The sequence below is a fragment of the Scleropages formosus genome, chromosome 14 (assembly GCF_900964775.1).
Source record: "Scleropages formosus chromosome 14, fSclFor1.1, whole genome shotgun sequence".
Classification (NCBI taxonomy): domain Eukaryota; kingdom Metazoa; phylum Chordata; class Actinopteri; order Osteoglossiformes; family Osteoglossidae; genus Scleropages; species Scleropages formosus.
The window spans coordinates 13,706,395-13,717,214 of record NC_041819.1 but is presented as its reverse complement, the minus strand read 5'-3'; the positions used below and the strand labels follow the sequence as shown (position 1 = coordinate 13,717,214).

The 10,820-nt window shown below is 41.3% G+C and overlaps 2 protein-coding genes across 2 annotated transcripts; one reads left to right on the top strand and one right to left on the bottom strand.

Annotated features, from left to right (window-relative positions):
• Positions 1 to 507: 507 nt before the first annotated feature.
• On the bottom strand, positions 508 to 6,182 carry fam114a2 (family with sequence similarity 114 member A2). The gene is made up of 14 exons (XM_018728621.2): positions 6,077 to 6,182; positions 5,319 to 5,559; positions 5,093 to 5,192; positions 4,771 to 4,872; positions 4,511 to 4,605; positions 4,283 to 4,417; positions 3,870 to 4,028; positions 3,608 to 3,731; positions 3,199 to 3,284; positions 2,495 to 2,623; positions 2,083 to 2,222; positions 1,691 to 1,763; positions 1,482 to 1,535; positions 508 to 1,124 (listed from the first exon to the last, which is right to left on the bottom strand). Exons 2-14 carry the CDS (start codon positions 5,541 to 5,543, stop codon positions 1,032 to 1,034), a joined length of 1,515 nt encoding a protein of 504 aa, XP_018584137.2. The 5' UTR covers positions 5,544 to 5,559; positions 6,077 to 6,182; the 3' UTR covers positions 508 to 1,031.
• Positions 6,183 to 6,352: 170 nt separating this feature from the next.
• Positions 6,353 to 8,101, top strand: LOC108920106 (microfibril associated protein 3). Its single transcript, XM_018728624.2, has 3 exons — positions 6,353 to 6,380; positions 6,590 to 6,850; positions 7,187 to 8,101. Exons 2-3 carry the CDS (start codon positions 6,628 to 6,630, stop codon positions 7,927 to 7,929), a joined length of 966 nt encoding a protein of 321 aa, XP_018584140.1. The 5' UTR covers positions 6,353 to 6,380; positions 6,590 to 6,627; the 3' UTR covers positions 7,930 to 8,101.
• The last annotated feature ends 2,719 nt before the right edge of the window (positions 8,102 to 10,820 follow it).

Here is a 10,820-nt window from a genome sequence, read left to right as displayed (position 1 = left end):
TCCACCCTTGTTTGTTGGCCAGACGGCACACCTTTCGTGACACGTTTAAGTTCCACCCCTACCCGTTTCTAATCAATTTGTGATCGCACTCACTTATGGAAGGTGTGGCAGTAAGCAGAGGTTTTTTATGCCTTTGTAACACTGATGGAAGAAGCATATCATTAGAGGCCACTGAAGGGTAATCTGGATCTCCCTGTTACTGCTCTAGGTTCATTGAGCAAAGTACTTACCCTGGACTATTGATCCAGAAAAAAAATCCATCCAGGTGTATAAATGGGTGAAATACTATAAGATGCTTGGGGTTCAAGTGTCAAAGTAACAATAAAAAAACAGCACAATGCTTGAGTAGGAAACCATAATCCAATTTTATATGAATGTATACAAATGAAGCCATCCCTTTTTCGTGATGATCAGGTGCTTCCCCAAAGCAGCTCATGAACATGAGTAACTCAGAATAATACAGTTTACTCAGAACAGGGACATCAATTGTTGGACTTTTGCAAAAAAAAAAAAAAAAAAAACTAACAACTTCATGCACTGGCTTGTGTACATTTAAAAACTATGTTCTATTATTCTGCTCATTTGCCTCTTCAACAATGAACAGCCCTATTTTTAGAAAATGACATTTTAAATCACAAGTGCTTTACATGTCAAACTAAGTCAAACACAGGTAATACATTAATGGTTTTTTTTTTTTTTTTTAAATTATGTCTTATAAATAAGACAAATTGCAACACAACTGCAGGAAGCACAATTATTTTGACATACTCTCCGATAGCAGAAAAGGAGCGATCCACCCAACGCAAATGAGTCGCTCATTCCAATTCTTCATCAACTTCCTATAGATGCAACTGAAGTAAGGACAGTGAAGGTTTATTCTGTGTCAAAGTCATATGTCAAAGTCGATTCCGATCATCCCCAATTACACAGCCATGGATGTGCCTGGCAGGACTGGTCCAACAGACAGGACAGATGAGCTGATCTTGCGGCTTCTATGTGCACGAGATTGAAAGGTCAGATATGGGCAGCGGTCACTGCCCAGCGCTCCTCTGGATGTGGGACATCTCCAGCACTGGGAGCAGCAGCTGAAAGGCATCCTGGATGTACGATGCACTGTTAGACGCCTAAAAGCAAGGACGAAAGCATTCAACTCACTGCTTCATTAATCACAAACAAAGAATCATTCATGTACTTGTAATAGAGAAATACAATACCTTTATTAACACATTTTCAGTACCAATGAAAAGTCTGAAAACACTTGTTGGAAACTAGTTTTTTTATATTACATTTAAAAATTATATTCATAATATTTATTATCACCATTACTGCCATTATCATCATCACCAGGCACTTGTGGCTTGCCTTGCTTTGACTCTTTGTCAAATATTACGCAGGATATCAAGCTGCACTCGCACTTTTCATTGGTACTGCGAATTTGAAGGATGGTGTTAAAGGAATTAAATAAAACTGGTTATACTGACCTCCAAAAACACTCCTGTTATGAGCGGATTGAGAATATCACCTTTTTCATGAGACTGCAGTAATGAAATAATGAAATTATATCATATTTTTTTATTGCCCTTGTAAAAATGAAAGATATGGTAGTGAAACAATACATGTGTTTTTTAACTTAATCTTTAAAGATGCTGCATTAAAATTTGAAAAAAGCAAAATAAATAAATCAACTTACCCCTACAGAAGTTAAGCAAGACGTGAACTTCTTGGACAGCAGCAATATCTCTTTGCACAAAATAACTGTAATTCTGTAAAGGGAAACAACTTTTAAGAGTACTGTAACTACAATCGCTTTACAATAGCAAAGTGCTTTGTGTCTTACTCTAACACCCTGATAATTATCTTGAAATGAGACAGTTAATGTTACATGCTGTATAAATGTGTAAATCACTGTAAGTAACTTTTTATTGCAAGCCTCACATTATAAGTCATCTTGAACACAGGTGTCAATGAAATAAATGAAAATAATAGCGCAGTGCAGAAGGTTTGGTGTCACTGTGACACCAGAGTAAGAAGTGACTGTGTCCAGTTCCATCTTTCTCTCTCTGTGTGGCAGGGAGCACTTACTGCGACAGGGCTTTGGCCTGATCCACAGCCGTCACCTGATGGCTGTCGCAGTGAAGGATCAGCTCAGCCACTTTGTGGAACTGCTCAATAGACCTGGCGGTGAGCTCTGCCAGGCTCCTGATTGCGGAAGAGTGAACGTCCTGCAGCGGGTAACCACTGGGCACGTTAGTACTGAGGATACCGCCTCAAGGCTCTTCCTATTCTCAGAAAGCACTTAAACCATATAGGGGGAGGCAAGAACTCTTTTCTTAAATACTGACGTGACAAGACAAGAAGACGAGATTCCTGGACATCAAAGTCAAATAATGTTCAAACCACCTTTCAGATTGTATTGATTTTTAAACTAATTAAAGTTGAGTGGTGTGTTTAGCTCCTAATGTTGTGCATGTTCTGCTGCTTGGCCTTTCCCCACCTCTGCAGTCCATGCTTTCGGGACATCCAACGTGCTCTGCGCTTCCTCTTCGCTCGCATTCTCCAGCGGCTTCGAGTCCTGCCCCAGCGCACTGACCTCAGCAACCCACTCACACGCACTTTTCCTGGCCTTCAGCGGGAACAGTACATCTTCAGCCCACAACCATACATGTAGCCATCATCATTTTTTAATTTCATTTTCCTCCAGTCCTGAACTCTGACATTCATGTTGCAGATGAGTGATTCATATGACAAATAGCTAGGTAATACCTAAATAAATTCCATGCAGTTACTTTCATGTTGTGGAACACAGACTGATTACTCTTAGATACTTCATAGCTATCGTCTGCACCTGAAGTTCCCTCTGCAAATATGTGGATGACCGAAGTGTTTAACTTTTTCCACTAGAAAAATTAACATTTGATCCATATTATAATCCAAATTAATTATGGAGTATCCAGTCGCCCTTTGGGAACTTATTAGATACTGCCACACCTGTGAAACACTGCAACCTTCTGCCATTGTTTTCTGCCTCGGTGCAACTTTGACCTAGTGCTGTTTGTTAAACTAATTAAAATTAATTTTAAAAATTCAGTGAGTTCTATGCAAAAGAAGTAGGTCTTCCCAGTTCATATAATATGGAACTTTAGTTTTACTGTATAGAAAACCCAAGTGAAATGTGAAATGCAGTAAAGTGAGATGTACCTTGTCGAGTTTATCTGCAGCTGTCGCTATATGCAGTTCCGCCAGCGCGTCTGTCAGTTCCTTCACAAACTCAGTCCCACTGTCATCTTAAAAAGAGACACCGCCAATCAAAACCAACACTGTTGATGTGAAAAAAATGAAAATCTGATATTAAACTTGATCATGTTTAATTGTGAATCTTTTAAAAGGAACTCATGAAGAAAAGAAAAAAAAAAAAAAGAACTGTGGCAATTAAAAGCAAAGATGGGAGAGCACAGATGACCTTGCTGTTAGCTTGTCCAAGCTCTCCCATCTTTTTTGTTAGTTTTCATATATACCACTGGGTTCTGTGCACCTAAGTCCTTAACTAGAGTCTTAATGTAAGCATGTCTTCTGTTTTTTTTTTCCAGCCTATGAACTGTGATAATACCTTTCTTCTCATCCACCTCCTCATCATCAAACTCCACCAGTGAGAATTGGTCTTTGATTAGTTCGAGCTCCTCTTTGAGCTGGGCCAACTCGTGACCTGACAGGGTGGTCAGGACACACTTCACCTGCACCAGGCAAGAACAACAGCACCCAGTTAAACTCGATTTCAACTTGAAATCGCCTGGTGGTAACTGTATCGATCTTCTCCGATTACAAAATTTAACATCTTTAAAAATCAGAGAATAGAACTGGACCATTTGTACCTTTGCCTCACTCTCTCGGGACAGGATTTCGAGGGCTTCCAAGTGGGACAGGCCTTGAAACTCATCAAAGAGCACACCGTAATGGGCCTTCTTGTCAGTCTCCGAAGACACCTCTTCTCCAGTCTGCTTCTCTTCTCTCTCCTTCGCTTCCCTTAAAACCTGCCAGGATCACAAAGCATATGAGGTAACCCTACCCAATCAGTTTTGTTTCACAGATAAAATGCTGAAGTTCATCTGGAAAGTTTAGCTACTTACTCAAGTTTCAGCCTTTAAAAATGTAATATTCATTTTAACTGCTTGGTAGGACAGTGGTGCTTATACCATAATCAAACAACTTAGGGTTTTGGCTGCATTCTTCTATCTCTATTTTACAACACCTAAAAGGAAAGCTCTAATTGAGGTATCTAATTTACCTGGGATAAAGTGGTGGTTCTATTCATGAGTCCCTTTGTTCTCTTAAATCCTGGATCTCCTTCTGCAAGAACATCCATGGTCTTCTTACCAATGAACTCCAGAGCATCCAAGCCACCAGTAATCACAGTTTTTCCCTATAAGAAGAACACAGTTCACACTTGCACTCTCTGATAGAGGCACTGGTGAATGGCAAGACCGAGGAAGCACAGGGAGATGCTTTGACTCACAGTGCTCTGGACAACATTTGAGAGAGATGAAAACATTCCCAGCGCTCCACTCACTGCGGACGTGTCTTGACCGTTACCTTCGCTGCTGGCTTCATCTAAGCAGTGACAGAATTTGAATTAATACCAGTACATCGTACAGCACTGGTGTTCTGCCGTATCACATTGCTAAATAACAATCAGCACAACTATAAGAAATCAGGCCTCAAAGGAAAACAAGTATTTTGTCATTCTAAAGTATTGAACAGGATGAGAATCATTACGGTATTCCTTCTCTTCTTCTTTGACCTGTGTAGACAGTTCCACTGGACTGGGTATTCCAAGTGATGTCTCTGCCTTCTCAATGACATGAGAAATCCCTTGACCTTTAAATGGTAAAAAAGCAAGTATAAATAAAGGCACAGCTTGAGGAAAAAAGGCCCAAAATAGAAGAAAATTCAAAATACCAAAAAACTATACGTTCTGGTCAAACTGTTTTTTGTAAAGGACTCCTTCATTTCTTCCTAGTATTGAAAGAACCTCAGACAAATCACTGGACTATACAAATGGTATAAATATAGCAGTCGCAGCACATTAACCACTCACCAACACTGGCCACTGTGGCTGAGGCACTGGAAATGAGAGATTTTCCCCAGCTCCCCCAATAGCCCCAACCTCCCTGCGCCACCGTTGTCTTAGCCGATGCCTGAAAGGAATGAAATTAAACTATTTTTAAAGTATCTTTAAAACTTACTTTTAATATGACTTGGGATGTATGGTTTACTTCTGCATATAAATATTGTGATGTCTTGTTTTTGAAGCATTAACTTACATTTGCAGGATCTCCCTCTTTTTTAGGATCTGTGGAGGGCAGCTCAGATTCAGCGAGCGGTTTGTTCTCTGGTCTCCTGCGGGTCTTTCGAACCGGCACCGCATCTACGTCATTCTCCCCATCAGCCTCAGGGGAGGTCACTGGGGAGGGTGGCTGCTCCGAGCTGCCCGACTCCTGGGCGCCCAGATTCGCTCCTGAGTCACTGTGGTCCTCGCTGTCTGACATCTTAGTACATACTCACCTACAGGACACATTCAAAATGAAAAGTTGAAATGTTTGCTGACAATGCCAAAGATGAAGTCACATCCTTCATAGTCCTCCAGCCACAGTCTGAACGCAATGCACTCACATCATGGCACCACTGACCTTAGACATCAGCAATTATATGACGGGAAGTTACAGTCTTACCAAGATAACCAAAGGTTAAAGAAGATTAAACTGTAGCAATAAAAAACAGAAATATAATGCTGATATTCATCACATACAGCTGACAAAAAAAAAAAAAGAAAAATTAAGTGGAGAACATATATGATATCTTTTTTTTTTTGGTAAAATCAAATGTCATCTTATTTAATAAAGGACGTAGAAAAAAATAAATATTTAACATGAAGGACGTATAAATTAATAATATTTAGAGAGTTAGTACGCCAGAGTCTGGCAGAGTGTGTGTGTGACGACTGCTGTCTATTTTAAATCAACATAAGGAGCAACATGTCCGTTATTAATGAAGTAGGGCGATATTATAACTTTCGACTTACCGTTTATGTCTTCTAAGTGATCTTGCTCCTCTTCTTTCTGGTGGGTTTCTCCCTGTCAGCCACGTCACTGAAAGACTCACGCGATTTGTTTTGGTGGGATTTACACCCTGAACCGGAAGTACAATCTGGAGACCAAGAATCCGCTTCCGGCAAATACCACGCGACCTGCAAAACCATTAGCGGCCAGTAAGATGTAGTAAAAACAAAGGAATAACTTCCGCTTCCGGTGAGGGCGACGCATAAGCAGTAGTCCTGAAGTATATGGAGGACTGAATGTACAAGTTAAACATGGGTAATTAACAAGGTACTGGCGTGATATTGTCTCATTCTTATTATTTCCTCTTTATTGCTGATCTTCTAATATCTCTGTGTTGTTTTTGTTATGAAATGTAAGTAGAAAAATGTGCAGTATCAGTATGTTGTTGTGTGAGTGACGAGGAGGGAGCGGTATTCCGGAGTCTACCTGAATCCCGGAAGTGCTGCACTTGTTGAACTTGTTTTGTTTTCTTTTAGCTGCATGAAGAGGAGCCGCGACATCAATCTGGGGCGACATGGTCATGGTGCTGAACGGTGGACGTAGCGCTTTGCTGTGGGAGGTCACGGTGTGTGTCCTGTTCTGTCGGGCCGCTGTGCCTGCTGCAGTGGCCGCAGTCCGGGCCGTGGTGGTGAAGGAGGGCTCCAGCGCGCTCATCGAGTGCGGCCTGAACCGGAGCGAGCATCGCGTCCTCTGGTTCAGCCCCAAAGGCCGCCGCATACTGGGGCAGCAGGAGGAAGGTAATACACTTGCCAGCCAGGGGGAGAAATGTGGTGCTCAGCCTCAGGTCTCTCACTACACTAGGTCTCGGGTTTAAAGCTCCTCCTGTACCCTGAAACACAGTAAGAACACGCTGCACAAACTGGTAAATCGGTGTAATCAGTCTTGTAATATGGTAAACCGCGTTGGATAAAAGTCAGTGTGAGCAAAATAAATGTTAGTTGAGGTGGATAATGTCAGTCAGGTGTCCCACGTCACCGTGTTTGCAGTCAGTTTGTTCAGTTTTGCTGCCACTTCTGTTTCTCGCCACTGGCTGATTGGATAAAACGTTGCGTATTAATGATGGTGTCTCCTAGGGGGAAAATGGACGATTTCCGACGAGGGCGATTTGAACATCACGGCTGTCACTTTTGAGGACAGGGGCAGGTACACGTGTGTGGCGGCCAACTCGTCCGGAACGTCCAACTATACCGTCACCTTGCGGGTGGCCTACACCCACAGCGGTCTGGGCATGTACTACGTCATAGTTTGCCTCGTCGCCTTCACCATCACCATGATCCTCAACGTGACGCGCCTCTGCATGGTAAGTAGCCACCTGCGCAAGACGGAAAAGGCCATCAACGAGTTCTTCCGCACGGAGGGTGCCGAGAAGCTGCAGAAGGCCTTCGAGATCGCCAAGCGCATCCCCATCGTCACCTCGGCCAAGACGCTGGAGCTGGCCAAGGTGACGCAGTTTAAGACCATGGAGCTGGCTCGGCATGTCGAAGAGTTGGCACGCAGCGTGCCCCTCCCACCTCTCATTCTCAGCTGCCGGACTTTAGTGGGGGAGGCGTCCGACGAGGCCCGAGTGAGCAACGCCGACCCTCTCCGACAGGCCATCGCGGAAGGTCCGTGCCACAACGGGGAAGAAGTGATGTCAGTAGCCGGGAGTGGCGGCACCCTCGAAAGCGAGGTACGCAACCGCCAGGGTCCCGCTTTCTCCCAGTCAGTTTACTCTGATGCAGATGCCGATCCCCCTGCTGAAGACACCAATGTCAGTGTCTCCATGCTGGGAACCAGCAGCAGCATTACATGTGTCGTGCATGAATGCACCATTTGAATAACTGGTTTGCAAAGTTGTGTGGCTGAAATAATATTTTATGCACAGAAGGGCCAATCAGAATGTTCCATATCTAATCACAGTTCTTCTAATATTTAAATTATTACATCACAGTCAATCCTATGGTGGCAGTTAGAAAAATATAGACCCCCTCAACTTTTTTTTTTTTGTTTTTTTTAAAAAGTTTTTCTTAAGTTTGGAATCACTGGTACTAGATTTATTCAGTGAACAGCACTGGCTTTAGTAACTTTATTAAGTGACGTGTAGTAAGAACAGGGCATACGGATAATTTGGTTGGTGTTTTCCAAACTTTGCTGTGTATTTCACTAAACGATTTGTGAAAGTAATGGTCACACATAGTTGAATTTTGTGACTCAATATGACAGTAGGCATGGATGGTATAATGGATGCTCGAGTATAGACTTTGGGTCTCTTTGCTCTACTTTAATTCCTGTTGATTACATTGCATATTAATTGGACTGAAGTTTCATTTTAAACATCTGCACTATTATAATTAATGGTTTCAAATTCTTTGCAAATGTTTACACAACTACGGTTGTATAAAATCTATGCATCTAATTTACATGATAAACAGAATGTTTTTTGAGCCTTTTGTGTGCTTTTCATAAGCCTGAAGTTGCCTTTTGCAAAAGAAATGATGGTTAGATGCATTTGGGCAGTGAAGGGTTGCTGCAGTAACGCAAGATGTCCAACAGATGGCGCAACTGGTAAATAACGCTGATTAATGGCCATCTGTTGATAGCGATGTGGATGAAGCCATGTAAAACTGGCTCTGTAGTAGTATGGAATCATAACCACTTAATCTGCTGTATTTGTAATCTGCTGTGAATTTTCTATATAAACTCTAAAATGTTCCGTTTATTTTATTTTTTTTTTCTTGAGTATGACATGTGTAAAAGAAATATTTCCTTTGGTTCATTGTTTTGGATCACTGCTAAATCAGAACTGTAGTCAATCTGGGGGTTAGATTGCAGTTACTTCCAGCTATTTCTATGTGGCATTAACATTTTTGAAGTATCAGTAGCACAGAAATACTTATTGGTATGAAGTGATGTGATGTCCTCCTGCTAAATCCCAAATGCAGGAAGACATCACATCATAATAAAGGCATGTAATCCTCATTAGACGCTATTTGATTGGGCCCTGTTTACAAGTCTAAATGATCTTGACAAACTTTCTTTAATAGGTTACATCGGTATGTTCCTTCATCTGAATTAAGAGCAGTTCCCACCAGTCACCTGCACCGAGTGCACAGTATGTGTAAGGCATTTCCTGTGTGCTCAGGATAACAGATTAACACTACACCTTTTGTGCTCAGTACAGGCTCTATTATAAAAGACTTATAAGGGGCCTTCAAGTCATAAGTGTGCAATTATCAGTAATTGGTAATTACAATGGTACTTGTTACGATCAAAAAACTGAACAGTAACACTAAATATGTTTAATATTAAAATTTTCATACATATACCAGCATGTAAATTCCACATCAAGCTCTGGATACTGCAGTTTTTATCCCTGTGTGCGAGTTTGTGCAGTAGTTCTAATTGTGGGATTTCATGCTTATCTTGTTTTTGCAGGATTACTTGTTAAGCAATGTTTACAGATTTTTCTTTTTCTTTTGTGTCTGAATTTTGATTTTGGGAACGTGCTCTATACATATGTATACTTATAAAAAAGTACATTAACTTTATATATATAATGTTAATGTACTGGAATTCACAGGAATAACTAATGTATTTTTATTGCTATGCTGGAATCTGCAAAGTCTGGAAGGCTTGTTTGCAGGCTCTCTGTGGCAAATGAAGGTGAAACTCACCCAGAAGGAACATTGAAACATCACCCTTTGTGTTATTTTCTCTTTTTTGTTCTGTTGTTCTGGATGTATTGAATCAATTTCAACTGCCAGAGGTGAAAGCTGAAGGTGTGAGGAATGGGAGCCGAGGAGGAGGGGGTGGTGGTGAAATGGCTTCCTTTTAAATTTGGTATTGAGAAGTAAGACCAAACTCTGGAGCACGAGATTGATTCTCACATACTTTCAGCATTTCATTGTGATCAGGATTAGACTTTAAGGCATAAAACTACTGTGAATTGATTGGAGGCCAAGTGTTTGTCTGGCAGTCCTTTTCCACGGAACCATTGTTCTTAGCAACACTGACTCATACGTTATATTTCGTGTACACTCTGTGTACGTCTAGTGCTGCCCTGAGTGTGTGTGTCCAGGTTTCACAGGATCCCCTTAGCCAGAACTCCCAGCGAGAGAGAAATCCAAGTGGTGCGGCAATTGTCAGGGTTTCGGACCCTTTTCCTCTAGGTGACCTGTGAAGAAAGGACCGTTACGCAAACACTGGTGTCACTGTGGCTGCTGTACCCACCCAACAAAGTAATTTCTTGCATACTTTGTTTTGAGCTTGCTATGTTAATTTGATCCCCCCCACCTTAATCAAAAGTACTGTATACTAAACTTTTGAATGAACTAGTTCTCTGTCATAAAAGAGCCCCATTATGCTTATGAGGTTTAGCATTTTTGTCTCTTGAATAGATACATATTGTGAATTGTCTGTTTTGCTATTTCTCATTTGTATTTGACCTTTAATTTTCACCTTTTCAAAGGCTCAATATTTATGAATGTAGGTTGTATGCTATGCACCCATTAGTTCATGAAGTGATTTTTTTTTTTTTGGTAATTATACCTAAGCACTGATGGTCACACTGGGGCCCAGTCTTTGAAAGAAAACTTCTTTGCCCAACTTTGTTTACTTGAAAAAGTTACATGTATTTATTCTTGTTTATGTTTTTTTTTTTTGTCTAATGCTGTAAGGTGCTTGTATTTGGGTACGTGGTTGAAAATCATGGATGTGTGTGTGTACATA

Excerpts from the sequence above, each read along its gene's own strand:
- fam114a2 (XM_018728621.2), bottom strand. The coding sequence starts at position 5,543 with ATGTCAGACAGCGAGGACCACAGTGACTCAGGAGCGAATCTGGGCGCC. Across the intron at positions 5,193-5,318 it reads AAGAGGGAGATCCTGCAAAT|GCATCGGCTAAGACAACGGT; the intron begins GTAAGTTAATGC and ends CATTCCTTTCAG. Across the intron at positions 4,418-4,510 it reads CAAATGTTGTCCAGAGCACT|GGAAAAACTGTGATTACTGG; the intron begins GTGAGTCAAAGC and ends TTCTTCTTATAG.
- LOC108920106 (XM_018728624.2), top strand. The coding sequence starts at position 6,628 with ATGGTCATGGTGCTGAACGGTGGACGTAGCGCTTTGCTGTGGGAGGTC. Across the intron at positions 6,851-7,186 it reads ACTGGGGCAGCAGGAGGAAG|GGGGAAAATGGACGATTTCC; the intron begins GTAATACACTTG and ends GGTGTCTCCTAG.